This window comes from Leptonotus elevatus, chromosome 8 (assembly GCF_054856555.1).
Source record: "Leptonotus elevatus isolate MCC_2025b chromosome 8, RoL_Lele_1.0, whole genome shotgun sequence".
NCBI classification, from domain to species: Eukaryota; Metazoa; Chordata; class Actinopteri; order Syngnathiformes; family Syngnathidae; genus Leptonotus; species Leptonotus elevatus.
Window position 1 is genome coordinate 14,646,407 of NC_141246.1, and position 27,865 is coordinate 14,674,271.

General features: G+C 38.0%; 2 protein-coding genes and 1 long non-coding RNA gene across 3 annotated transcripts in view; 2 read left to right on the plus strand and 1 right to left on the minus strand.

The window, feature by feature from the left end:
• The first annotated feature begins 54 nt into the window (after positions 1-54).
• Positions 55-5,493, plus strand: LOC147169897 (uncharacterized). The gene is made up of 3 exons (XR_015095802.1): positions 55-141; positions 2,284-2,344; positions 5,202-5,493. It is a non-coding gene; the product is annotated as an uncharacterized LOC147169897 (long non-coding RNA).
• Positions 1,589-6,899, minus strand: LOC147169898 (beta-2-glycoprotein 1-like). The gene is made up of 8 exons (XM_086082753.1): positions 6,562-6,899; positions 5,983-6,159; positions 4,627-4,723; positions 4,279-4,355; positions 3,967-4,155; positions 2,598-2,777; positions 1,904-2,101; positions 1,589-1,764 (listed from the first exon to the last, which is right to left on the minus strand). The coding sequence occupies exons 1-8, from the start codon at positions 6,653-6,655 to the stop codon at positions 1,700-1,702; spliced, it is 1,077 nt and encodes a 358-aa protein (XP_085938879.1). The 5' UTR covers positions 6,656-6,899; the 3' UTR covers positions 1,589-1,699.
• A 1,566-nt stretch (positions 6,900-8,465) lies between these two features.
• Positions 8,466-27,865, plus strand: part of prkcaa (protein kinase C, alpha, a) — a 114,559-nt gene continuing 95,159 nt past the window's right edge. The window contains exons 1-2 of the mRNA XM_086081959.1: positions 8,466-8,731; positions 12,892-12,923. Of these exons, the coding sequence (XP_085938085.1) occupies positions 8,565-8,731; positions 12,892-12,923 (199 nt within the window). The 5' untranslated portion in view covers positions 8,466-8,564. The remainder of the gene's footprint in view (positions 8,732-12,891; positions 12,924-27,865) is intronic.

A 27,865-nucleotide genomic window follows, 5' to 3' on the forward strand; every position in this document is an offset into this window, starting at 1 on the left:
GACTACAGGGAAACGCACAAACCGGAAATGCCATCATGGCCATCTTGCGTTGCCACTTGCTAAATGCGCATAATGTGACTTCCCGTTATTTTTTGTCTTCACGTCGAAAGTGCTACGTGTGGCGTACGGCTGTGCAAATACGTATGGGAGAGAAGCGCTAAATTTATTCATTAATGCAATTATAAATGCTTGTTTTTGATTAAAGTTTTGCATGTGCGACCCTTGTGAGGAATAAGTGGTTAAGAAAATGGATGGATGGATGGTCTGTCTCAGGATCCGTCGGCAGTTTGTAATCATTCTTAACAGATTTCCTATGTTGTGTAGAGAATGGGTCAAAGCGTTGAAGATGGAGAACTTATTGTTATATTTTGAGTTGACTGTTTGTTGCAGCTGCTTACCACTGGGAGGATATGGACATCCACACACCTGTTTTGTGTTGATTAGCCTGCCTATTTATGGGCAGCTGAGAGTACACCAGTTTGTCGGACTAATCCTCTTGCTGATCCCCTTTGCCCAACTTGTCTCGAACTCCGGGTTACCCGCTCCTGGTCCTCTCCTTTGATTCCTGTCTCGCCTTGACCTTGTGCTTTTTTGATTATTTTTAAAGTATTCCTGTTTTGGTAGTTTTTATTTTTGCTTTATTGCAAACTCTTTTTGTTAGATATTTTTAGGCTGATCTTCGGTAACGTGTGTTTTCTGTTGTTTATTATTCTTGCTATTGCAAGCTCCTTTTGTTAAGTACTTCCGCATATTGTCGGCGTGTGTTTTTGTTAGTCCTTGCATTCGCAAGTGAACTATTGTATTTTTGCAGCTGTAGTGTTAAACAGAATACAAGCATTTGGAAATCGCTTTCAACCTATGTTCAAATAAATATAGCTCAAACTGTTGAAAGTTTCTTTTTTGCAAATATTATTTCATTTTGAATTTGATGATTTTAACATGTTCCAAAAAAGCTGGGACAAGGGGCATGTTTACCACGTGTTACATCACTTTCCCTTTAAACAACTCTTATTAAATGTTTGGGAACAAAGGACAATAATTGTTTCAGGTTTGGAGGTGAAATTCTTTCCCATTTTGACATGATGTACAACTTCAGTTACTAGTCCAAAGTCTGGGGTCACCTATTTTGTACTTCATAATCCAACACAATTTCAAAGAGACACATCTGGTTGTATGAGGAATGGTTCTTGGCATTCTTTTGCTGGAATAAGATGGGAAATCACTTTCAGGATTAATGGTGCCTTCATGAACATATAAATTACCCATGCAATGGGCACAAACAGAGCCCCACACCAACACAGATGCTGGCTTTTGAACGTTGCACTGATAACAGTCCGCACAGTCCTTTTCCTGTTTGGTCCACAGGAGATGAAGTCCATGTCACGAGTTCCAAAAACAATTTTAAAAAGCGGACTCATCAGACCACAGCATACTTTTCCACTTTGTGTCAGTTCATCTGAAATTATTTTGGACCCATAGAAATGTTTCTGGGTGTTGTTGATATATATGACTTCACAAAACAGATTTTTTTCCCCCACAAATTAGAGTTCATTTTTTAAAATCTTCTACAGAAGACATCACACGCATCTTAAGTCGCAAGAAGTGCTTTATTTTTAGAGACCAAAACAATCGTGTGATTATGCTGTTAGTATTAATCAGTGATGGAAAAATCACCATCCGAGAAGGGATCTGCTACGTCTCAGCACTGTTCTATTTCTGAAGGAAGTGAACCATACTTGAAGTTGAATTGAAATGCGCTTGGCTCTATAAAGAAACACAAAAAATTGGTTAGACTAATGGTTTGGGTAGCTGTTAATGTTTTCTCTGTATTGTTTCTCAATGTAGTTTTGTACTATTTGAACAATTGTTCGTCTGGGCAATGAATATATTCAATATGCACTACCTTCATAGCATTCAGGGATTTTGAGAGTTCCATCGTTGCACTGAATTGACACAGCATAGCCGCAATTTCTGACCATGTCCAAGCAGTAGACTGACACGATGTCATTATGGAAGACTCTGTTTGGCTCAAAGTCTCCAATCCAGAGTTTTTTTCCTTTGTATAATATTCTTCCTCTGTTTATGCCAATGCTACAAGGAGCTGCAAGTCACAGAAATGACAAAACATAAAACATGATATGAGATGAGATGAGTGAATTTGTTGGGATTGTTATGCATAAAAAACTAAGCAGAAATGCAGAAATTAAACTGGCAAAACGACTCTCAGAAAAATATACTTAATAGATTTTAATTCATTTGTTTTCTTCCACTTATCCCCTTCAGGATCACTGGCGTGCTGGAGTCAATCCCAGCTGATTTCCAGCAAGAGACAATAAATCACAGGGTACGTACAAAAAAACCAAACATTTACATTCACTTTCACAACTGGGCTATTTAAGAGTCTTCGATTGACCTAACCTGCATGTTTTTTGTTGTTGGTGTTTTTTTAATTTTTATTTATTTTTTGCTGAAGTATCTCTAAAAAGCCATGCAAATATTGGAAGAACACGTATGACCAACACAGAAAGTCCCAAGGAGTGCCACCCCTCAAGGAACTGCATCATTATAAAATTGTACCCGTAGTTATATTGGCCTACCTTTACAGGATGGTTTTTCAGACCAATTGCCATTCTTCTGGCAGACAATTTGGAAGTTTCCTTCCAGTCTATAGTCGCCATTGCAGCCATACTGCACCGTCTCCATGAAGTCGTAATGTCTCTCGTCGTTGTTGGACATGTAAGCATTGAAAATGGTACCTGGTGGAGGGCACGTGACCACTGGAAAGATATTGCATTCCGCAGATTAATATTGTTGATGAAAACGTTATTTTTGATCAGTGAAAACAGTCGAAAACTTTGACAATGATCGTGTCCAATGGTAAAGTTGACCCTCACCAGCACACAGAACCAAATCGGCGTCTGTTAACTACTTTTTTAGTTTTGGAATGACATTGCTCACGCAAGGAGGTGATAGTGTTAATTTTATCCGCCATTTAAAAAAATTCTGACTCTGTTTTAGTCCAGTGTCAATCACACTTGTTAGTTTTTATTATAGTTAATCAACCTTATCCCATTTTTATTTAGTACATTTTTAGTCGACGATAAAGCTAGCATTTTAGAAAACATAGTTTTATTCATGCAATTTTAGTCAACAAAAACTGTCAACATTTTAGTCTAGTTTTAGTCAGGACAATCATTTTATCGCTGTATAATTTTTTGTCGGCAGATAATGTTGAATATTTCAGATCTAAAACTATCTCACATATAATTTCCTCATCTTTTTAATGAAAAGCACCTTTACGCACAATCATAGCATGTCAACAAGTGGCTACTATAGTATGGCTCCATGCTTTGAGCTAGTAAATTAGCCAGCATTAGTTAGTAGTCGGATTAACATTATTGTTGGAACGTTATAGCCGTTGGATTAATCTTACGTTATAACTATAATTTACTTTTTTTATTTTAACCTTTCACCCTGAACCTCGTCTGTCCCATGTGTTTGTGCATGTTGCACTCGCTAGCTGCAGACATGATGTGTCAATTTTATGATTTACAATATCACAAAATTTCCGTCTGTTTTTTTTTTTTCATGAACTTCAATGTCCATACATTTTAGTCCAGTTTTTATTAAGTGAAGTGCATTTTCATCTTGTCTACATTAGTCGATGGAATGCATACTGATTTAGTCCCGTTTATTGTTTATTGATGAGGTTTTTAGTTTAGTCTAATTTAGTCTAGTTTTGGTCCGGAGAAAAATGTGTGTTGATGAAATTATTTTTGTTTAGTACGAAATTAACACTACAAGATGAAAGTATTTGCCAAGAATGTTTTCATTAATCAAGAGCAAAAGCCAGTTATCATGCCTTCAACACAATAAATTAGTGATATAGTCTATTATATAATTTACAATGCATGACTGACATGGGCTCTTACAAAAACAAAATATATATATATATATATACAGTACCTCGACATTCAGGCGTTTTGGTCCAACTGCCACTAGCCGTGCACTCAGCACGCATGTTTCCGAAGAGGACGTAAGGAGGCAAGCACTTATATGTCCCATGGGTGCCAAAATATGTTGTGTTTCCGTTTATCTTCTTGTTATAGCTGAAGAGACCAAACTTTGGAATCGGAGCAAGACCGCAAGACACAGCTGCAAGAAAAGAAAACATATACTGTACATATTACCTGTTAATTTATTACTATTGGCATAGGTTTGAATTGTTCACACCATAGGAGTGTGAAAAGATGACTTTGCTGTGTTCCAAATACATACGCTTGCACTCTGGTACTGATGTGCTCCATGTTCCATCAGCTTGGCAATTAGCATTGTTGGGTCCAGACAGGGTGTACCTATGGAGAGAAAACACATCATTTGTGTATCATTCTTTAGATTGCCAATAATAACCTATCAACTTTTTTTTTTTTTAAATTATTGGATTTCAAATCCTGTCTAAATAAACCAATAGAATTCTAAGATAGCAGTCAAACAAACAGTTGAGTGCCCTAGGATATAGGCCTACCGGTACATGAAATAGTCCTCATCAACATTAACAGTTAGATTCCTATAGCTTCATTTGTTACATGTCTTTCATTGGAATTCAACAAGAAGTTCTCACATTACCCATCGTGACAGGTATAGTTGATTATACTCTGGTACACCGTATCCTCATAGTGCAGTTCTCCATGGGACAGCAGGTCAGGATAAGGACAACGCTTTTCTACAAGATAGAAGAGTATAAGATAGAAGATAGAAAAGTAAAATATACTAACATTTTAAAGACATAGTAAGTCTTAACACACTCCAAATTATGTTTAAGGCAAAAAATGGACAGTTACCACCAAGTATCCAGACGTTGTTTAAAGTCAGAGACAAAGAATATAATCTCAGAGAATCCCTACTATTTGAAAAAACAAAAATACGTGCAAATGTTAAAAGTCACTGTGTGTCAGTAAAAGGTGTCAATCTGTTGTGAAAGTATCAAAACCTGTAGGTCATTAAGTATGATGAAAAAACTGTAAGAATGGTATGATAATGTGCTATACTATGGAAATATAATCACAGATTTATTTACCATCATAATGAAGTTGATGTGTGTTGAATGTTTGGTATTCTTTTCCATTTTTTATTATTTCATTTTTTCTATTGGATTATCTGTGTTCTAAACTGCATTTTTGTACTCTGTTTTGTTTTACAAGCTGTTAGAATAACCTGGGCTGACGGTCATCCTCTGAACGTGGTCTGCCTGAGGTTTCTTCCTACAATTGAATTTGAAGTAGGGAGTTTTTCCTTACCACTGTTGCTGTTGTGCTTGCTCAGAGGCTACATGCAAGGTTTAGACCTTGCTGTGGAGTGCCTTGTGGCGACTTGTTTTGATTTGGTGCTATATAAAATGTACAATCATTAATTTATTGATTATTTCTTATTTTCTTCTATTTTGTAGTGCTAGAAAGAAATGAAAAGCTTTTACTTCTGCCTACACCCTTTCGGTTATTTATGTATGGAATTAGTTTTATGTTTGTTTGCTTGTTTGTTTTTTAGTTTTTTACCATGTTGAATTTTTAATTTGCCAATGAACCGAATAAAATGTTTATTCACCTTGCTTTTTCAATGATTAATGAAGAACATTGGATCCGAACCAACTTTGTGTTACTGGGGCTCTAGAGTTTGCTTCCATGCCTGGGAGACCATGTTTGTGTGTTCGTGTGAGTGAGTGCAAAATAATAATAATAATAAAGTAATTAAAAAAAAAAAGAAATAATAAAAAAAATACTTTGTGTAACTGAAACTGAAACCAGCATTTTTATACTGACTTTTTTTTTTTTAAACAGATATTTCCTTTATTTTGGAATTATGATTTTTCCTGCCAAGAATAATGTTTTGTATAAAATAATTAATACCCCCCCCCCCCACACACACACACATTTCAGAAGTGTGTACATTTGCAGTCTCATTAAGCAACAATGAACTGAGGCCCACCAATGCACATGAATTTGGTTCCAGTCCACTCTCCGTTCACAGTACATACAATTTTCCGAGGGCTAAAAATGGACGTGTATCCCGGTTTACAAGACAGCGCTAACTCTGCACCAGGCCCAAAGTAGTCCTGCTGCGTCACTGCTTCAATGTTGGCACCCAGCTCAGGCATTAAACATGCTGCAAGGACAAACACACAATTAGTGACTGGATGAGTGAAAACATAAAGCAAGTGTTGATCAGCATTTGGGTTATTACTCCATTCATCCTATTTAGTGTAACATTTGTCCTCATTAGGGTCTTGTCTCGGGACTCTCGGCACAGCACACCTCGGACTGAATTTGGGAGGAAGCTGGAGAACATGCAAAGTCCATACAGGATGGACTAATATGAGAATCAAGCTCAAAACCTTTCAACTGTCTGTGAGACGCATACAATTAACCACATGTGACGCTGTGAAGGCTGATAATTGCTAAATGTTATCAACTTTGTTTGAGAGTTCGTCTGCGATCAGTCATTTGATTACCAAATCAGAAATACAGATAACAATTGTGACATGAAATCATAGGAAAATATAAATACCGTAGGCTTCTTGTGTTGTCACAAGGGTAAAAAATGTGCAAAAAAGCCAAGCATTAGGAATATGTTCCAACCTAAAAAAAGCAAATAAATTCATGGTGCCCTTCCTTTGGTGACCAGTACACTTTCTGAAATGCGTGTTGACTTTGTCACTGCTGTTTGTGCTTCTCCAAAAGTAAACAGCCAAGATGAGTCCACTTGTTGCTCACAGACGATCATTTGGTTTTGATTCACCTGCGCTAGAAGCAACATGATAAAAGTCTTAATTCATCATCTTTCCAACCTTATGGTAACAGATTGGGGTAAGTGTGGTCCAGAAAGGCATGCTTGGGGAAGTTTGGTGTGGAAGAACTTGATTTTGAGTCGCCCATGAATGGACACTGATATGCCACAGACACACGCCAACATAGTCAGCTGTAAGTGTACTTTGAGCTCCAGCGACCCTTGCAGGAAAAAAAACCCCAGCAACGCTGGAATCCGCGCTCTGACAGTGGACTTCCGCTTTTGTTGCAACACTGTTATTAAGTTAGTGTAAATAGTACATATATTAATGCTATTGGTTCTTATCATTCTAATGATGGGGCTTTTTATGCCAAATTACATTTGAATGTGTGTCGTTGTTGTTCTTTTTAGTCCATGTAGTATTTCAAAATTCCAGGAAGGTCATAATAAGTTCTCCGGAAATAATTTACTGATAATAATAAAAATGAATTATACAGTACTGTATATGAATAAATTAATGACATATAGGCCTAATCACCATTTTTGATTACAGTATGCATGTATCGTGATCCATCCATCCATCCATTTTCGTCCTGATTTGGTTTTGTTTCTATGTTTGTTTATTTCCAATGTTGTATCCAGAAACAAGACAAGAATATTGCTGAGCAGCCATTTACATTGTGAAAAATGGACGGACTCCTTCTGAAGTTCTAATCCCATCTCCAACAGAAACAGACAAAGTTTACTTGTCATTCCGATTGTAGTATTTTTTATTTTCTTCGTTTTTTCCTGGACGGTGGTTGTCCCACGATCGCCCCTTCCCCCTAAACCGCTATAATCATCAACAATGTAAGTATTTGGATTTCCGCACGATGGCGTCCTCATACAGCACTCCCAGAGCAGGGCCGTGGACCGCTTCCCAACCCTGCATAGCATGACAACAGGAAGAGTGAGAAGTGGACCACACAATAATCAAGTGTTTATATTGGCGACACCACAACCAGGATGTTTGTCTTCAAAATAAAAGCAATGAACCATTGCTTCGCAATTGTCCCTTTTGACGCACTATGTAACGAAATACTTGTTGTTACGGTACTACTCAAGTATTTTCAGATAAGTTTATGTTTATTATCTTAACACACTCTCTCTCTCTCTTTTCAAAAGGTGGTGTTTAACAATGCATGTTCTTTATTGTTCCTGAATTCTGTAAATATGGGTCACGACTTGCTGACAACAGAAAAATACCAGTCTCAAGGTGACAACAGTTGAGAGCCAATGACTTAAGTTTTACTTTAGTTGTCTAAAGACAACTTTAATTTGCATAAAGATTTTTTTGTTGTTGCATGAATTACTTGAAATTTTATGGAGGCTAACAAAAAAAAAGACCTTCGATGCTGGTGGTGGCCCTACTGCAAAAAATACAAAGCCAAACAATAAAGTAAAATCCTACTCAGGGCTTTGTGGATTGCTAATTACCGTTGGGGCCCCCCTAATGGTCGCATCCCAGGGTCCTGGGCAGGTACTAATAGTCATCTTATTCCTTGAGCTGGATATACTCTTACTTTGAAGGTGATACCGGATGTACTGTTTGTATTCGGCTGTGGGCTATTGACGACGATTTGAGCTGACAGCGGCGGCGCCCAGTGGCAGCCACAGGCGGGGAAAGCCCTCACTCACTCGCACTCAACGAGTCCACAGCGTGTTTCTCTGCTGGCTCCAGACTCAGCCCCGCGCAGGAAAAACACACTCGGAACACAACGACACGGATTTTGCTTGCGTTCAACATGGCCGATACAAGTTTGAACGAGTCGTCCACCGAGGACGTGGCTAATAGATTTGCTCGCAAAGGCGCCCTGAGACAGAAAAATGTCCACGAAGTGAAGAACCACAAGTTTACAGCCCGGTTCTTCAAGCAGCCGACTTTCTGCAGCCACTGCACGGACTTCATCTGGTAAGCCATCGGTCTCCGCCTCCACCCTCCCCGGCCACCTCCTCGCTTGCAGCCTGTTGCATATTGGATTGCAACTTTGCGCCCCCTCCACGATGTTACGCAACTTCACTTTGCAACTTTTCCCCACCTGATCCTGCAAATCTCACCACCTTCTCGTCCGAGCTGTCAAAAAGTAGACTTCCGCAGGGATCCGGGAGCCATATGGGAAGGGCGGAGTTGTTTATTTTCCTCGTTAAAACACTCAAAAATGTGTAAAGGTTGCTTGTATGTGAAGTTTTCTTGTGATTCGAAGTCATAAGAAAGCAAACGTTTTACGAATTAGGATTAGAGACATTTCGTGCAACGTTTCCTGATAAAGCTGATGCAATTTTCTCGCTGAGACATAAATTGAGGCATACTACAATTTTATGTTTTAATTTTTTAATTTTTTTCAGTTTACGAGCAAATTTGAGTGGAATTATTCATAAGACTTTTTCAGTGTAAACATTTTAATTGATCTGGAGTAGTTTGTGGGAAGAAAATTAATATCGAAAGTATGCCCTGTGCAAAAGTACAGTGACTGTTTTTGTTCACCTAGCTAAATCAACCGAATGCAATTATTTTCAATTAAACGTTTTTATTATGAGTTTTCTTAGGCCAAAGACAAAAATCGTGATGATTACTGTATTACTGAAAATATAGTTTATTGTCTTGGTTGCTTAGTACCAACAATACCAATAACAACAACAATAACAACAACGAATAAAGCAAAGGATATACACTGTAAAGTCAGCTCTGGTAAATGTTGATGTGACGAGACTGACATCCCAGACAATTGCAGTAATCCTCTTCTCGTTCTACTGTGTCACACATTTTTCATGTGTTGTGTCACTGGTGGTCTATACTGCAGGGGTCTCCAACATTTTATCATCTGAGAGACAATAAAATTCTGTCATATTTAGGTACATTTATCAATGTTGCCCTGATTTCCATGGCACATATTCAAATATTGTGAACATCTGCATGTGCATTCTAATACAATGTTCCCTCGCTACAATGCGGTTCACTTTTTTTAGTGCAATTTTTGATGCATTTTTTTTTTTACAGTAATGTACCTATTTTATGAAATTTATGAAGGTTTGAACATTGAGAATATCTAAACAAGAGAGAAATGTGGGAAAATGTAAATGCCTCAATGAGAAAAGTGTATATGTGAGGGTTTTATAGCCTTAAAACATTTATAATAAATGTAAAACATAAAGCTAACTACTTTGCCGATTTCATTTATTGCGGGTATTTTTTGGAACCTAACCCCAGCGGAAAACGAGGGAAAACTGTACTTAAAAAAATAATCACCATAAAAAAATATAGTTAATATTAACAATGACTAATATTCACCAAAAAGCATAAACATATATTGGAAACAAGTACAAAGTACATACCTGCATGTGCATTTTAATTTTTCCAAAAAAAAAGAAGAAACGTGTGTAGAAAAACTCACATAGTATTCACCAACATTTACATGCTGCATCTTGACCTCTTTCAAACATAAAAGGTCACAAGCTGACAGACATCACCACAGCATGCTTGATTGATAAATAGTGATGATAATAGTAATGACAAATCGCTGAGTCTCAGGAGTGGTCATGACACCTGCGATTTTGATTGTATGGGAATTTAGATTGTTTTTATCAAGACAAAACACACGTCTGATAGTATATTTTTGACTCTTTGTACTAGTAAGCTACTGGTAGCTTGCGAGTGACCTGACGAAGGCATCTGGTTTCGTGGTTCACTACCTAACCAGCGTGCATTCAATTCCCACCCAGTGACGGTGTGATTGTGAATGAGCGTGTAAATGGTCACCTATCCCTGCAGTATATGTGCCATGCATGAAAATGGATGGATGGTTAATAAATTATGACATTTGACATGGGCTCTGGGATTTTCTGGAGACCAGTCCAGAGTGTAGCCTATACTTTGGACCAGTCGGTTGGGATGCGCTTAGGTCACAGTGTCACTAAACTGGAAAGCGCTGGGCAGACATTTGAATATATTTGTGATTTCCTTCTTTTCACATGTATGTTAAAAATTACAATGCATGGAGTTGAAATGCCTACATCAAGCTTCCTTTGGGGGTCATCAAAGGGTTAGCTAGCTTGATTGTACAGCAGCTAATTCATTTTTACACTTGTGACAGTTTTGATTAACATAAATGAGGACATGTGAAAATTAGATTTGTTTATTTAATTCCTTGTTGCCCGCCTGTCCGACCCATCAAGTAATGTATAATAGTAACACAGTATATTGGATAAGTAACTTTAATCTGATTACTACTGGTGTGGAAATAGTAATGCGTTATGTTGCTTATTACAAAACAGTGTTCTATTAGAGGTAAGATGTTAATTTTCTTGGTCGCTAACGCTAATATTAAATCCGTGAGCTAGAAAAATCAAGAGTAAAAACAAACAAAAACAGACGAACGGTATTTGAAAAGTTTCTTTGCAACGGGGAAAAGGCCCAGTGAGACAACACAATAGCCTATGACCACGAAGAAAAAGAAAGAAATGCATTCAGGAGACAACAGGCCTACTTGAAATATGGATTTACGACGACGGGTGATTCATAATATGTGGCGAGCGGCTCTTGATTTAGCGTCATGGTGAGTTATTCATGGACTTTGTAGTTGTTGTGTGGTGCCTTGTTGGCGCATTTCAGGAGACTGCTGCTAATATAGTTACATCAAAATGTGGCTTCATCTTTTATTGTTCTACTGAAAATACTCTTCGTATGGTATCATTCCTGATAAGTGTTACTGCGTTACCATAGTGACCATATATTAAAGCGTTGTTACCGTTGCTGGTGTTTGTGCTGCCAATACAGTTACATAAAAATATGCAATGTATTCAGGTTTGGAGTTACATAAAAAAAATCAAATACAGTGGATTCACGTTTGTAGCATTTTAATAATCATCAGAAAAGAATAAAGAAATCCACCAGTCTTCCCAAATAGGTTGTGTTCAAGCTTAGAGGTTGTAGATATTCACCCGTGTTCACAGTCATCCACTGTTGCAGGTGCCAGTATGATCTCATGGCCTTTACTACCTTGCAGTTTATGACCTTGACGGTTTTACAGCACGGCATGTGCACTGCCTAACGGCACTCCTTAGTCCGTAGTCCAGAGAGCTAAACATGTCCTGCAGTTACAGGCTACAACTTGTTACAATGTCCATTGTATCAATAGAAGCAGGGAGAGTCCACTTTGTTTTCTGGGAAGGAATTACTAACACAACATCATGCAGTTGAGCGGACTGGACTTAATAGCGAGTCTGGCAGGAATCACCCTGCGCCAGTTCTTTCCATAAAAATCATTCCAGACGCAAAGAATGTTGAACATTTGCACATGTGGACGTTGTAGTCTAGTGATGAATGCTTGCTTTTAGTATGCAAGGTGAGGGTTACTTTAGTTTTAAAAGACTGCCAGCAAACCATCACATGATTGTTTATGTGTTTCACGTCATGCAAAGTTATATTATGATAAAATCGATTTAGCTGATTGTGTGAGAGGAAATGGTCAACTCATTTGTGGCGGCCGAGGCTCAGGGTCGTTTAGTGACCAGAGAGTCGGCTGTTCGATCCCCGCTCTCCCCAAGTCATGTGTCGTTGTGTCCTTGGGCAAGGCACTTCACACACATTGCCTCCAGTGCTACTCACACTGGTGTACGGAAGGTGCGAATGTTTGGTGGTGGTCGGAGGGGCTGTAGGCGCACACTGGCAGTCACGCTAAATTCTGTCAGCCTGCCCCAGGGCAGCTGTGGCTAGTGATGGGAAAATGAAGCTTCATGAAGCACTTGTAATATTTTTGACTCCTCTAGATGTCACTCTTGGTTGAAAGATGCAGTGGAAATGTAATCAATTTCCTTTGCACTGGCCTTTATATTTAAACCAAGAGCACCATCGAGCGGAGTCAAAAAATATTACAAGTGCTTCATGAAGCTTCATTTTCCCATCACTAGCTGTGGCTACTAAAGTAGTTTACCGCCACCAGAGTGTGAATGTGGAGTCCATGAATATGTATCCACTGTAAAGTGTCTTTGAGTGTCTAGAAAGAAAAGCGCTCTATAAATCTGATGCATTATTCTTATTATCATTATTTAATCCTGCTTTGTTTGTTTTCACAGGGGCTTTGGGAAACAAGGATTTCAGTGCCAAGGTAAAACAAATTGACTTTATTTCTGGCTCATTCAAAGATGATCTGTTTATTTACGCGTGTATGTGTGTGTGGATCAGGCCCAGTGGTCTGTGTGGTCAAACAAGTGGTCATGTAGAAAGTAACTGAACAATCACAGCAAATTTGGCCGAGCACAGAAAAAGCTTGACAATATTTACACCCACTTCATATTGAGCTTGCGGTTCTGCGGGAATGGAAGGAACTATTGTTTTCCCACAACCTGGATAGTGTTTATTGTTCCTGCAAGCACAAAACATGTGGTCCGAAGGATGTGGGCCTCAGTCAACATTGAATGGCAAGAACTGAATTTGGCAGAAAATGAAGCAGGAAACACACAACACACTGATGCAATTTGAGAAATAATGAAATAAAGAGACATGCTAATGATGCTTGTTTGAGATGCTCAACCAGCAGAATGGAGTCCTTTCACTACATGTGTTGTCATCTCAAAGACGTCTTCCTCAGAAAGTCGGTGATGATGAAGCAGTGTTGCTTTCACCGGTGTCTCCATTGGTCTTGTTTGCGCTAGGGTCAGGTGTAATTTAACAAATATATTTATTTCCGGAATTTTATAGGAAGTAATCAATATTTTGGGGACTACCTGTTTGTTATGCCTTCTATTCCATAATTGGTTGAGATGCAATTATCAGCGCCAAAGTACAGCACTACTTTTTGAACTCATTGCTTCATGACCGGGGTTGGGAGGGTTACTTTTAAAATGTAATTTATTACAGTTACAAGTTACCTGCTAAAAAAATGTAGTTAGTAACGTAATCCAAGTACCATAATATTAAAGTAATGTAACTGGATTACTTTTGGATTACTCCAATATTGAGTATGCTCATGAAGACAAAATAAAAATAAATATCACCACAATATATATTCTATACAATGTGCTTACAAATAGCAAAAATCCTTGTGTAAACAAAAAGCATGTAGGCTATTGATTGATTGAAGGCCATATGCTGTTTTCGAACTGTCACTAAAAGCAACCATACTTCACAGTTAGATAGATAGATAGTCATCCAATGAGGATGTCGATGTGACATCAATTGCAAAATTAACTTTTATCCCAGTCACAAGTTTAGCCGTGTATATGTTGTGTATGATGTCCTTCTCTCTCGCTCTCTTGCTCTGTCTCTCTCTCTCTTTCTCTCTCTCTCTCTCGCTCTGTCTCTCTCTCTCGCCCTCTTTCGCACACAATTGCAATCCCTCGAAGTAATCCCCATTTTTAATAAATGTACCTGCAATCTGATTTCATGTTTTTTTCAGTAAATGTAATGGAATACAGTTAAATTTAAAAAAAAATCTGATTACGTAACGGCGGTACATGTATTCCGTTACTCCCCAAGCCTGTTCATGACATAGCTGATAACACCACATACTGTATGTAGCTTTGCTGCATGCGTTAATTTTCACAAAATTTCCTATAGACTTATATTTGATATTTGACCACACTTGTACCACAAATACCTCACAATAGTTTGAGCTCGCAACCCCGCTCAGTTACAGACAATGGGCCGATGCATACGACATTTATTTGTGTACACAAATCTCTCATCTGAATGCCGTTAACCCGGCATTCCCATCAGAGCTCCCACTCACCCCAACATTGTCAACGCCAGCATTTGTTGTTGTATTTTTGCAACATCTCTATCTTTATAAATGTAGGACAAGCGCGCCTGCTTTCCCAGTCCACATGTAGCAGGTGTGACCAGGTGCAAAGCACGCAGGATTATTGGTGGATCGCTCGGCTCGGCCATCTCTGTTGTAGACATAAAGATAAACACCTTGCCAGACATTTGACCTAAGTAATTGGGAGCTTTTCTTATGAGAGTGACACATTCATAGGTCTTAGCTTAACACAACATTCCACTAAACATAGAAGGAATCTTTATGGAGTCTTAAGTGTCAGTAGGAAGGAAATGTTCTCTCTCAAAAGCCCGTGTAAAAGTGTTCAAGCAGTCGTTTGTGGTGTTCCTGGCTGAAAAAGATGTTGACAGCACAACACGTTTTTTTGTATATTGTGACGCCATCAGGTTTGCTTTCATAGAAAGGTGTTATTTTCCTCCTAACTTTTGGTAACGAGTCACCTCTTCATATATGCTACTGCTAATACTAATGCCGCTACTCGCATTTAAAGCATCTTCAAATTAAAGCCGGTTAATCTTAAACAGATTTAGTTGTGGTTGTGGGAGAAAGCTTGAGTATCAGGCGAAACTCGTGTAAGCAAACTATACACAGGAGGGCAAGGGAGGGGTGGTGGGGGGTCAAGAATCAAAGTCAGAACCTCTTGACTGTAAGGCATATGTGCTAACCGCTAGTCCACTGTGCTGCTTAGCCCTAGCCCAGGATAGAAAAATAAATCTCAACTGCCCATGTCACTTTTCATAAATTCCCCTTCCAGACATGTTGAATAAATAATGACCGCCCCTATCAAGAGGCGATCGTTTCCGCTGCGACTTTTAAAAGTAGGGAAAAGTCCTCACTTTGTAAGATCTGTTTAGCCATCAATTATTAAGGCTGTGGCGCTCTTCTAAAATGGAGGTCAGGTGCTCCAGCAGAGCCATGCACCGCTCGAAAAATGACAAGGTGATAAACGGGAGGGTGACATTTCTGTAACAGGATTGACATTTCATTTTCATCTCCGTAAATGTCCTTTTGCTAAAAATAGGGATTGCGACGTATTACATCACATTTGCATTTACAGTCTCATAAGCAGGACATTTTGATGAGTTACCTTTTTTTCTTTCTTTCACAAAATAGATAAATTTCGACTGAGTTGCATTCATTATTAATTATTGAGCAAATTTTCATGAACGATAGGGCTTTTATCATTCATATCATCATCATCATTTAGCATTTTAGAGCTTCAGTTTACTCCTGGACAAAGTCAAAGCAAGATAATAGAAGATAACCTTTATTCATCTGATAATTTTCAGAACTTGACAAAAAAAAAAAGTTGGCTTAAACAATAATATATATCATTTTAATAAACTCTTTTTTTCAACAATTGTTTTAATTATTGAATGACGCTCAGCTTCCCATAGTTATGATGCTCCTCAACATTCTTTAAACTAATTGAGACTGATTAAACAGGTAATCTGCTGATTGCAAACAAGTAGTACAATACATTTTACTGAATTCTTATTTAATTCAACATTTGATTAATCACCAATCAATTCTCACACAAATGACATTTGTTATCTATCAGTTAATGGTTGATTATAATGCACATCCCTAAACCTAGTAACCTAAATATGATTTGTTTTCTTACTAGGCAATCTCTTGCTCCATTATATATATATATATATATATATATATATATATATATATATATATATATATATATATATATATATATATATAAATCATTAATACTAAGAGCATGGCACAGTCAAGAGGTTCTTGGCTGTAATCTTGGTTTTAATCTCTTAATCTCGTATTGCAGATACCTCCCTAATTCCACAAATTTGCATGTTAGATTAATTGAAGAATGTTAATTGTCCATACATGTTAATGACTGTGAACGGATGATCGTTAATATTTTTATGTTATTTACCCTTTATTTAACCAGGCTAGTACCACTGAGACCAAAGACCTCTTTTCCTGAGGGAGACCTGACCAAGAATGGCAACAATAGTTTCAAAAATCAACCAAACTCAAACTCGTGCAAGTCATATACTCTATAACAACAAGCAATGTAACGCTAGTAAGACAAAACTTTGTACATTAATAGTAATGTTTTATTAAAGGCTTTGTATAAAATTATAGATGTATAGTATTTCACACGATCGTGAAATTTTACCAATTTAGATTGAATAAACTAATTATGCGTGTGCTCCAGAAAAAACAACCTTATGAATGATACGCAAAGCACGTTTCTGTATTGTGACTAATGGATTAATTGCATTTTGGTATGTGTTTCCCCAAACTTCGATACAATATGTGAGGTATGGAAGAACCGAGGTGCAGTATAAAACACGAAGTGCATACTCATCAAGCTATTGCTTTACTTTATTTAAAATTGCTAGGGTTTTTAAGATTTTTTATGTTACATGTCTGACGTGGGGTTTCCAAGACAATTTACTATAAATTATTACTGCCAAAAATGTATTTTCAATAACACTTTCAATTGGCGCACCATCAATATTTATTTGTAATCCAGAATCCATTTTTCGATTACCAAACAGCATTGCTTTAGTTTTGCTTATATATTATAAGGATCATTTATTTATGTTCATCCATTTTTTCAATATACATAACTAATGGTTCATTGTAGTTATGAGCTCATTATAATTATCACTATTATAAAAAATATTGGTATCATCAGCAAAAATAATATATTTTATTACTTTGGATACATTAAAGATATAATAAATATACAAATTAAAGAGTTTTGGCCCCAGCACAGACCCCTGGGGGACCCCACAAGAAATATTAAGTTTATTAGATGTATATTGCCCCATTTTGACATATTGGGCCCTATCCTTTTAACTAGCTTTTTAGCCATCGTCCAGCCACTCCCCAATTTCCATATTTTTCTATCTTATTAAAAGTAGGGTTGAATGATTGATTGTATCAAAAGCTTTTTTTTAATCAACAAAAACACCAACAGCATATTTTTTTCTGATCCAAAGCATTTGTAATATCTTCTATTGCCTCAATTAATGCTAATAAAGTAGTTCTTTGAGTTCTAAAACCGTACTGACCTTCATTTAATATTTGATGCTTGTCGAGAATTGAAAAGTTTCTCAATAATTTTTGTAAACTGAGGCAATAGAGAAATTGGTCTATAGTTGGTGTAACTGTGTTGATTGTCATTCTTAAAAAGAGGTATTACTTTTGCAATTTTCATACTCAGTGGAAAACAGCCAGACTGAAAGGATAAATTGTAGATATATGTTAAGGGCTTAACAATATTAGCAATAACTTTTTTTTTTTTTTACTAATGCCATATTGATATCATGAAAATCTGTGGATAATTTACTCTTACATTACCTTGCCTGTCCTTTTGTAACTTTGTCATTTTTCCAGGCATTGTTCTTTGAGCTTCTCACGAGGAAGTAAAGAATATAAATGTAGTTTAATCTGCATTGAGAACAATGTGTCCTGCTATTGACCGGTGACCAACCTGAATTTATCTGCGCTTGACACCGTACATGAAAATGAACCTATTGAAATGGTTATGGTTTGTAATGCCTACTGTACTGTAGCTTCCACTTGAAGCGTGTACACAATATGACACTATCAATGAAATGTTGTGGAAACAACATGTCACAAGATGCTATCTGCCTTGTGAACAAGCTGTCCATCAACTGTTGGCTACTTTTCCTGCCGAGTCGTGTTTCAAAGCTTTGACCCGCTGCTGTTGCTTCTGTGCGCTCAGAATATGTCCCTCAGCCCAATTCGCCTTCAGTAGTTCTCTCTCTTGACCTGTTTTATTTAGATCCAGCTAAACATTCTTATCTCGATGTGAAGTAGTGCTGTCGGGTGGCCTGGTAGCTGCACTCCGTAAAGCAACAAAAACTCGAGTTGTGTGAAGTGCTTGCACTAACTTTGCAAGTCTGTGTTTATTTCAAGATGTGACGTACTTCTAAAATGTTTTTGTCGTTTTTCCCACATGCTCATTCACTTTTAATCTTAAGCTTCATACTATGACTATGTATTGCACAACAAGAGAACATCTCACAAATGTAGAAAAATATGTATTCAATAAACTAGAACATTTTATATCAAGAAAACATTAAATCTGTTAAGTTATGCGATTAATGCACATGGCTCTGAGCTGCTCCATGTTTGAACAGTGCTCAGAATAGTCAACTACGGCTCGTGTTGACAGTTGAAAGGTAGACTTCATTTGTGTTCATGTGCTTGGAACACACTTTCTCTCTTTACATGATACTCTTGCATTGGTAACTTGTTGAAACAGTAACTTGGTCTATTTTCTTTGCTTCATCCTGAAGCTTGTCAACAAAGGAAACAATTTAGCCTGATCGCTTTTCTCACAAGAACTTTTCGTAAGCCCTCCGCTTGACTGACTGTGTGGGAGCATTTCCGCGGACACATTGCTTATATACAGGAATGCAGCCCTGGTTGAAGACTGGCGGGCATGATGAGAACCCGAAAGAGTCAACTGAAAGATGACGTCTTGGCGCTTTCGCTTTACCTATGGTCATTAGACTGGGAGGCAGCGGCAAACGAGTTACGCCACAATCTGTGAATGGATTAAGCATGCTTGGGCGTGTCTGCTTGCACTGTTCTTTGAGCTTAAAAAGTTTTATTGTTTTTATCTTGATTTGAAAATGCCAGCATTTGGACATCATTTTATATTTTTGTCTGTCTGATGACATTGTTTAAAAAAATTAATCAGACTTCATGTTCAAGCTGTTGCTCAGTTCTTAAGTATTCTTTTCAGCGTACTTATTGTACTTACTTTTACTTGAGTAATATTATTTTGAAGTAACACTACTCTTACTTGAGTACAATTTTTAGCTACTCTACCCACCTCTGGCCATCCCTATCAACAAGTACACCAAGTTTAATTAAAATCAAAATATGCCTGGTTAAACCTAGTGGGTGATTTGTCAGGGAACAATCATATGCTGCTATTAAGCACTTCATCAGGCACAATTGGCCTTAGTTTTTTGATAAAGTTCATGATTAGCCGAACGATCTTTGAGGCTATACAGTACACTAGCAAATGGACACACATCAAACTTTTTCTTTGTTCATGCTAACCAAAACTGGAAAGGTTAGGATAATTATGTACAAGTAGTACATTCCTTTTAGAAGACAGTGATGATTGACTGGTAGTATTTTTCCTTTAATGATCCTCTTTGCAGGAGTTTATTGCAAATTCAACTTGACTGAAATTAACTGATATAAAAAAAAAAACTGCAGCTGCAGTAAGCCGAGAAGCCTTAATAATACTTGACTCATAACACCGTAAGCATCTCTTCGCCTGTATGATCTCTCTACGATAAACTAATCTTGAGCCAATATTGAGCCTAAATCTCACTACTGAAATAAAGATGATCTCGTCTCAATTTATTAAAAAAAAAACCTACATTAATTATGTACCTGTCCTTTTGTCATCGAGTGGAGGAATATTTACTTTACATTACATTATATGTAGTTGACAGTAGATAGAAGACCAAATACATTATATGTAGTAAATATATTTTTGCACACCTGCTTATATCTCATGACACACTAATGTGCTGTGTCACAGTGGTTGAAAATCACTCTTTAAACCACTGAAGACACTGTTTTTCAAAAGTTTAAAATGTATGACCACACCCATGCACTGGTTAAACGAGACTGTCAATTAAGTTTTAATTATACAGAATAAATTCATCTTCATTTGTGGCTCTAATTTATTATATCATAAGAAGTTTTGATAGTTTTTACGGATCTGAATTTAGTTACAAACAGTACATTTAATGTAGTGAAATATAAGTATGTCTCAGGGGGTATTTGTGGTATGATAATGAATTTAATGAATGAAATATGAAATGAAAAGATTTAAACCTCACATAAAGGCGCAGCTTCAACACCCCCCCCCCCCCCAGTTGAATTATTATTTGGCCCTATGAAACCACGCTGCTTGTATGTTCTGTGACATCCACAGTGAAGCAATGTTGACAGTTCTAAGCCGTGAGCATCACTTTTTGTGCCTTCCCTCCCCATTTTGCATGTCAGATCTCTTCATCATTTTCCGTTTAAACGGCGAAAATTAGCACTCGTGGCCAATTCGGCACTCGTGTCTCTACTTTTTGGCAGTCACATTATACGACAGAGTTCCTGAAGTTAAGATCTTCCAACTGCTTGCTTGTCTCCGGAATCAAGATACAACATTCACAAAGTAGAGCAGCGCAATTCAAATGTATATTTGTTCATGTGTGTGTGTGTTTACAAGGGAGTGAGAGAAGGAGGCAAAGATCAACAGAGGCTATATTTAAAGTTGCTCCTCTGTCCCTCAAAGCGGGACATTGCTGTGCATAGTGCATAGTGGCAGCTCTGTTTACAGGCACAGGCTTTTTTTTTTTGCTTTTTTTTTTTTTTAAAGAAGAGCATTGCGTGATTATGTTGGAGCTTTGTCTTGCAACATACAATACGTATTACTTAAACTCTGCAGGTTGGCTTTAAGGCTTTTTCCTTCCTTCAAGAACTGCTTCCTCAAAGCGTATACTGGTCAGTGTTTACATTTTTTGATATAATTGAAGCCTACGCAGAGTAATGTCTTTAAACATCCATATGATGATTTAACTTAAAATAATTAAGAGTGTGCTTGCTGTAGACTATGCCAACACAGGAGTGACCTTTGCGAATTTGCCGCGCAGTTTGGATTTCCCCGAAAGCCTCTCGCGTCGCTTCCTGTTCCTCACTAATCAATTCAGCCGCATTAAGATGAGACTAAGCCATCATGGAAGATGCATTATTTATCACCTCAATTCGCATTGTGCATCTGAGAGAAATGCGCATTGTGGTAGTGTAGTAGGAGTAGTAGTGTTTGCGCTATGAAAGAGTTGGTCATAGCTGTCAGCCTATTGGGACTGATAAAGTCAATATACTGTACAGTGTGTGTGTCTGAGTTGACTTTTAAAAGGCACAGTGGTATTTGCTTCAGTGTCACTCTTGCTTATTCTGTATTTGTTCACCTCGTAAGTCTCTTGGGAAACCCGGGCCACACTTTGATAAACACTCACTTGTCTTCAGGCTTCGACTGGTATAACCCTGTCATGTTATCTGTCTCACTATTTGATGAGAGGGCTTTCAGTGCAGGACACGCAGCTGAGTAAGAAGTCAAGTGAGGTGACGCCCATGTTCCTGCTGTCCTATGAATATCCTGTTAGATAGATAGCGATACAGCAGCCGGTTGCAGATAAGAGGCCAGGGTTTTGCTAATTAAACGCCGATATATTCCTATTTTTTCATGAAACATTAAATGCTGTTCAGTAGGGATGGGCTTGCCTTGAAGTAATTGAATGAGAGAAATGAGATGCCCGACAGAACTTTTTTCAGTCGTGATCAGTTAACAACAAAAGAGGATACATGTCAACAATGTATGTGTATTGATTAAAAGCAATCTGAAGACTCTGCCACCACATCCCAAGAGAGTCCTTTCAGTTTGGCATCAATAAGGTCATGGCAGGTTTCTTGACCTATCATGCTAATCTCTCATGGCAGTCGTCATGGAAAAAAAACTACAATAAAATGAATGCAGCTCTGTACTTTGGATTTATTCATACCACAGTAGGTTGATGATTATTTTTGGAGGGTCAAAATGACCACGTTAGTTCTTAATGGGGGTTTAACGGTAGCTTACTTGAATGAAGGACTCATTGAGTGTGTTTTTTCATGAATGGGGCCACCTGTTTTGTCATTTGCCTGTCGTAAGCGTGCCCGTTTGCGCAGATTAACTTTTGGATTTCATGTGGACAGGCTGGTCCAATCCTTGCCTGCACTGGTAAATCGATGCTGTTACATCAACGGTTTGCAAAGCCTTGCATTTGTCTGCAAGCAAAATAGGCCTCTGCTGCTCGGTCCCTAAGCTGGATTGTCATACAGCATTACACTGGCCTTGTGTTGGCCTGTCAAATTAAACCCCGGGTTTTAATTTACTGCATCGCGTTCTTTGGAAAGGTCGCAGTGCTGTGGACCAAGTGTTGTCGGAATGTATTTCAGTGTTAAACTTTCAAGGTGTTCCGCTATAAAAGGCAGAAAGAGAGAAAAATAATCAGCATTGTTAGGGCTTACACAATGAATGGATAAGATCAATAACTGCTTAATGAAATTCATTAGCAGTTGCAAGGCACAAGTCACTACAGAATCCGACTTTATTTTGTTTAGACATATGGAAACGGTAGTTTTTCTGCGTGCTGTTGTATATTCATTGTCGAGCTTGGCAACCATGAGAAATGTATTAAGCGTACGTTAGCGTTAGAGCAGGAGTAATATAGTTTGCCCGGTAAGATAAAAGGCACATTTTTGATTAACTTTTTCCTCTTCTTTCTTATTTTGCTTATTAACTGTTAAATCTGTCGTCGTGTAGGCTACTGTATATATTCTGTGCTCCATCTTGTTTATTGTTGATGTTAGAATATTTTTTTGGGCTTGAGATCAAAATAGGGTTACCGCGCCTTCAAACACGCCTTCAAACGCGATGTCTTGTTAGTGCTTGCCAAAGTAGTCGGAACCTGGTACAAAGGAGGGTAGTCACTTAACCAAGTTAAAAGTTCTAACTTTGCTGAATGATGTGATGACATGCATTCATTCCATTGATGCCCTGAGCAAATTAGCCACAAAGAATAAGGTAGACCCATCTGAGATTTGACTGACTTTCATTTACTAATTTCTGTCTTGATTTTTCTTTTGATTTCTTTATTGATTCTGAATCATATTTCGTCAAACCCTGCGATTGGCTGGCAACCAGTTCAGGGTGTACCCCGCCTACTGCCCGAAGCCAGCTGGGATAGGCTCCAGCGCCCCCCGCGACCCTTGTGAGGACAAGCGGTTAAGAAGATGGATAGATTGATTGATGGATGGATGGATTTCGTCAAACCCTGATATTTTAAGCTATCACTATTTAAATGTCTTAAGATGAGCATTTTTTCCTTTATGGCCTTTCTGTGAGTTAAATCCAAGATCTTATGGGGGGAGTATTTTTGAAAATATTATTTTGTGGTCCCCGATGGGAAATGAAATAACTACTCTCATGATTTTTCTTTCTATTGTGGAATCCAATTTTGACAAACAAAGGCGCAACACACATAAATGAAGGGTGGGATGAAAGTGAGACTGTTGTGGGTTTAATGACTTGCTCGCGGGTACCTCGGTAGAAAAACGGCCCCAAATATATTGTGTTGTGTATGGACAGGCAGATTTCTACATTGTGTTTGTGTGTATTGACCAATGGCTTTGTCTTGTCTTCCCTGACATGACATCTTGCACACTAGTGTTAGATGTGCTGGTTTGATGTCATCGTTTTGCAAAAGCCCACCGGAAGCAATCTCCATTAGCATCCCTGTTATGGTCTGACTGAATGCATAACATCTCATATTTTCCTATTATGATGATGTGATTAAAAAGGAAGTTCCCTCTCATCCCTTCTTGCCATTCTTTCCTCTGATAACTGATCCACAATGCTGGAGGAACATGGAGTCAAATGATTTTCCGCAATCAACACAGTTTGAAGTGTTTTGGGGTTCTGATAAATTTATCTTGGTATTCCAGTGTCATTGCTGTCTGGAAATGTGATGTCGTTTTTCAATCATCTTAGTAGCCAGACATGAAGTCCCTGGAGTCCAAACAGAGATGGACAGAGAAATGTTTAAAATATGTTTATGTAAATGAATACCCAGATGTTCACTTCATGGATATACAGTATGCAAATGAGCTGACAGGGCAGGGTTACAAAACTCAAGTGAAAGAGAAGAAATAACGGAGAGAAGACAGCATGTGTTTGATCAATCACTAAAAACAGTTGGGTCAAGAATAACCCAACTATGGGTAAAAAATGGACAGATCCTCTACTTGGGTTGATTTGACCCAACTTTGAATCAAGAAATTGGGGTTTTAGTGTAAATCACCTCCCCATGTGACCCAGCAGTAGAAAAAGCATGCATGAATGGACAGAATTCTAAAGAAAAAGTCCTATATTTCCACCAACAGTTGCCCCCAATCACCCGTGGATTACCATGACTATTAATGCTTAATATTCCAGATGATATCAAGTTTTATCGGGCTGCATGGTCGTCAGCTAAGTCGCTAAGCCTTTGTGCACAGTATGTTGGCCATCCTGCTGTTACACAGAAACAAATACACACATGCATTACACGCAGACTTTCAGGGATGTCATTGGTGAAACTTGTAAAGCCCGTTGTTGCCTTTTACTGCAGTTGCATGCAATGGTGTAATAGAATTCTGCAGACAATGCAAAGTCAATTATCCTCGTAGTAATTGAACTGACAGCAGCTTACGAAAGCATTCCTTCAATATCTTGGATAATGACACCCATCAAAGTGGTGAAAGAGCTTGAAAGGAACCTTAATTGGATCATTAAGGGACCAGCATATGTCTAATAGTTTCGCAGTGAAACAAAATCATATTTTCGTACTGATGGAAGCTAGAACATCTGCTGAGACAATTTATAGAGCGATGTTTTCAGTCTTTCAGTGCTCACGTGCATGTATATGGATTTTCCCTGTTGCTACTTTGAAGGCCACAGTGACCTAATGCAAGGCGGTTTGTCGAGGTCAGTGTTTTGCAGCAGATGTTAGCAACCATAGCAAACCTCTGTGGACATTTTGACCTGGATTTGCATGTCATTGTGAGGCTAATGCGCAAGGGAGAAAAATCCTACTTTGAGCCCAAGCTCTAAGCGCCACCTCTGAAAGGTGTACCTTTTAGAGGTACACAACACTTGTGGTTAGGATCAGAATGCTTTTAAAAGTTGCTTAATCCCTGGTGAGGTGCAGCACTGAATATTACCAAGGATTAGTGCGGGATATTACTGTCTGAATGCATTAGAGGTGTATTAGATAGCTCCGTGATGGAGCAAAGACTAATGCACCAGACTCTGAATTACAGCGTAATCTACATTTAATTGCCCAGAGTTTTGATGTGATAATGGTATTATCTAATGCAGGGGCTGTAAGAAAAAACATCAGGCAGGGAAAATGGAACAGGCACAGCCCGTTACAGATTTGGACTCATATACAAACTTTTGACCCGAAGAGATGATTTAAACCTGTTGTGGTGAGCAACAGTAAAATGTCAAGCATGTGGTAACACAACTTTCAAATATTGAATTGTTTTGTTGTGTTTCGCATGAAGACTGTATCAGCATGTAATAATACAAATATCACACACACACACACATCTGAATCGAGTTTGTAACAATGGTTAATTTATTTTCAATCTGTGTAGCATGTAAAAAAAGAAAAAAAGGATATTCTCACATCACTTCTGAGCTACGTTTTTCTTTGAACCATTGTAGTAGAGTTGAGATACTGTAAGTGCAATGCATGACTGCTTGACTGCAAATAAGGGTTGATGGCTCACAACTGGCTGGCAGTTGGATGTGGCAAAAACTAAGGGGATTAATTGTTGTCCCTGACATCTTGGCACTGAAAAAAAATGTCACCTCTTAGGGTCACAATGTTACTACATTACTAGAATAATCTGTGGCTTTATCACATAAACCTTTACGTAAACATGTGGACTACACTTTTTAAGCACAAAATTCAACTAGACACTATATAGAAAATATACTTTACCTTATATTTTGCACAATCTCCCCGTTCCTCTTACAATTCAATACAACATTTAAACAGTTACTTACAGAGTCCTAAATGATGGAAATTGTGTCATTTGATCGCCTGTGTGGTCACTACGGCCTCCTGGCTTCCTTATTTACTGTCCCTCACACAAGATTAGACACTAAATGATAGACACTTGCAACCTACTGCCCCATATTGTCGCATGCACTTCTAAGTACAGCTAAGAGCAGTTTGAAAAGCAGTTAAAAACACTTTTTTGTGACTCTGTATTTTTACCATGTAAAGCACTTTGTGAATCCTCTGTAAAATGCTATTGAAATAAAAGGTAGTTAGATACATCTTTCATTTGTCAAGGTTCATCTCAAGGCTGCAGACTTCCCCTAAATGTTGGCATTTTTCGCAAAACATTACAAACTGTGAAAGTAAATGTAAATAAATCTTCTTGCTTTTGTGTGAAAGGGCTGTTGTCCTGGTAGCAGTTAGGCATTGACTTTTTTTTTTTAGGTCCGTCCACTCCTCCTGGTTGTCAGCAGGCTATAAATCTCATCATATGCAGCTCTTAATTGCCTTTTTGGCATCGGCTGTGGCTTTTATCCATTGACCCCTTTCTCATTTAACTTAATGCATCGTGATCCAGGTTATAGTAGTTAAAGCTATCCGAATGAAACAGTAATATTAAATAGTCTTGACTAATCTTTTGTAATCTGGTGGGGTTTGCTTTCATTTTCGCTTAAGTGGCTTGGCCAGAGAATGTTACATATTCAGTATGAAATCAAAAACTCAGCATTTTCATTTCTCTACGTTCAAGTTGCATTATTTAGAAGGACTTACAGGGTTTTTACGACTTTTCCGCAAAGTTATCCTCCGTCTTAATTGCTTTGCTTGAAGTTTGCGGTTACATCTTATACATTCTGTCCTAGTGCTTTGCTGTTAACAGCTAATGTTTTCTTGCCAAGGTCAAATAGTGAGTCCTGTGCTTCTTTAAGGATATGGAACTGAAAGTCACTCACAGTCACAATTAAAGTTGAAATAATAAAAAAAATGTAATGATGTATGCATTTTGACCTAAATTAAAACACAATACAATACCAAAGGAGTTTCCTTTTGTCAGACTTCATGTTTTAATAGATGTCTTACCTTTACAATTATATGAGAGAGGAAATGTGAAAATGGATTACAGTAAAAAGCAAAACACTTATAGTTACATAAATAACACATCAGAACAGAATCTGTGGCGGTCTGCCTGTCCTTCGAGAGTATGGTTTTTCTATTATGTTCACTGTTCAGACGAATAACAAGTAGAAAGGCTGTTAACCACGAGTCAACACTTAATCCTGCTAGACTGTAGAAAAGCACACAAATGCACATAAAAACAATTAACTCCAAATGCCGGCTTAATCCTGCTGTGCTGCAAAGTGCTGTTTAATCCAAGACCAAATATAATTGACTTTAAACTCATTAACTTAAAAAAATAGATTTTTTTTTTTTATCTCACAATAGAATTACGCAGTGGCAGCACAGTTCAGTTGTGTTTAGCCTGTCTGCCTCATAGTTCTGAGGTTCGGGTTTTGAATCTCGGCTTCTGCCCTCCTTTATTGAGTTTTCTTGTGCTTGGGTGGATTTTCTCCGGTTACTCCG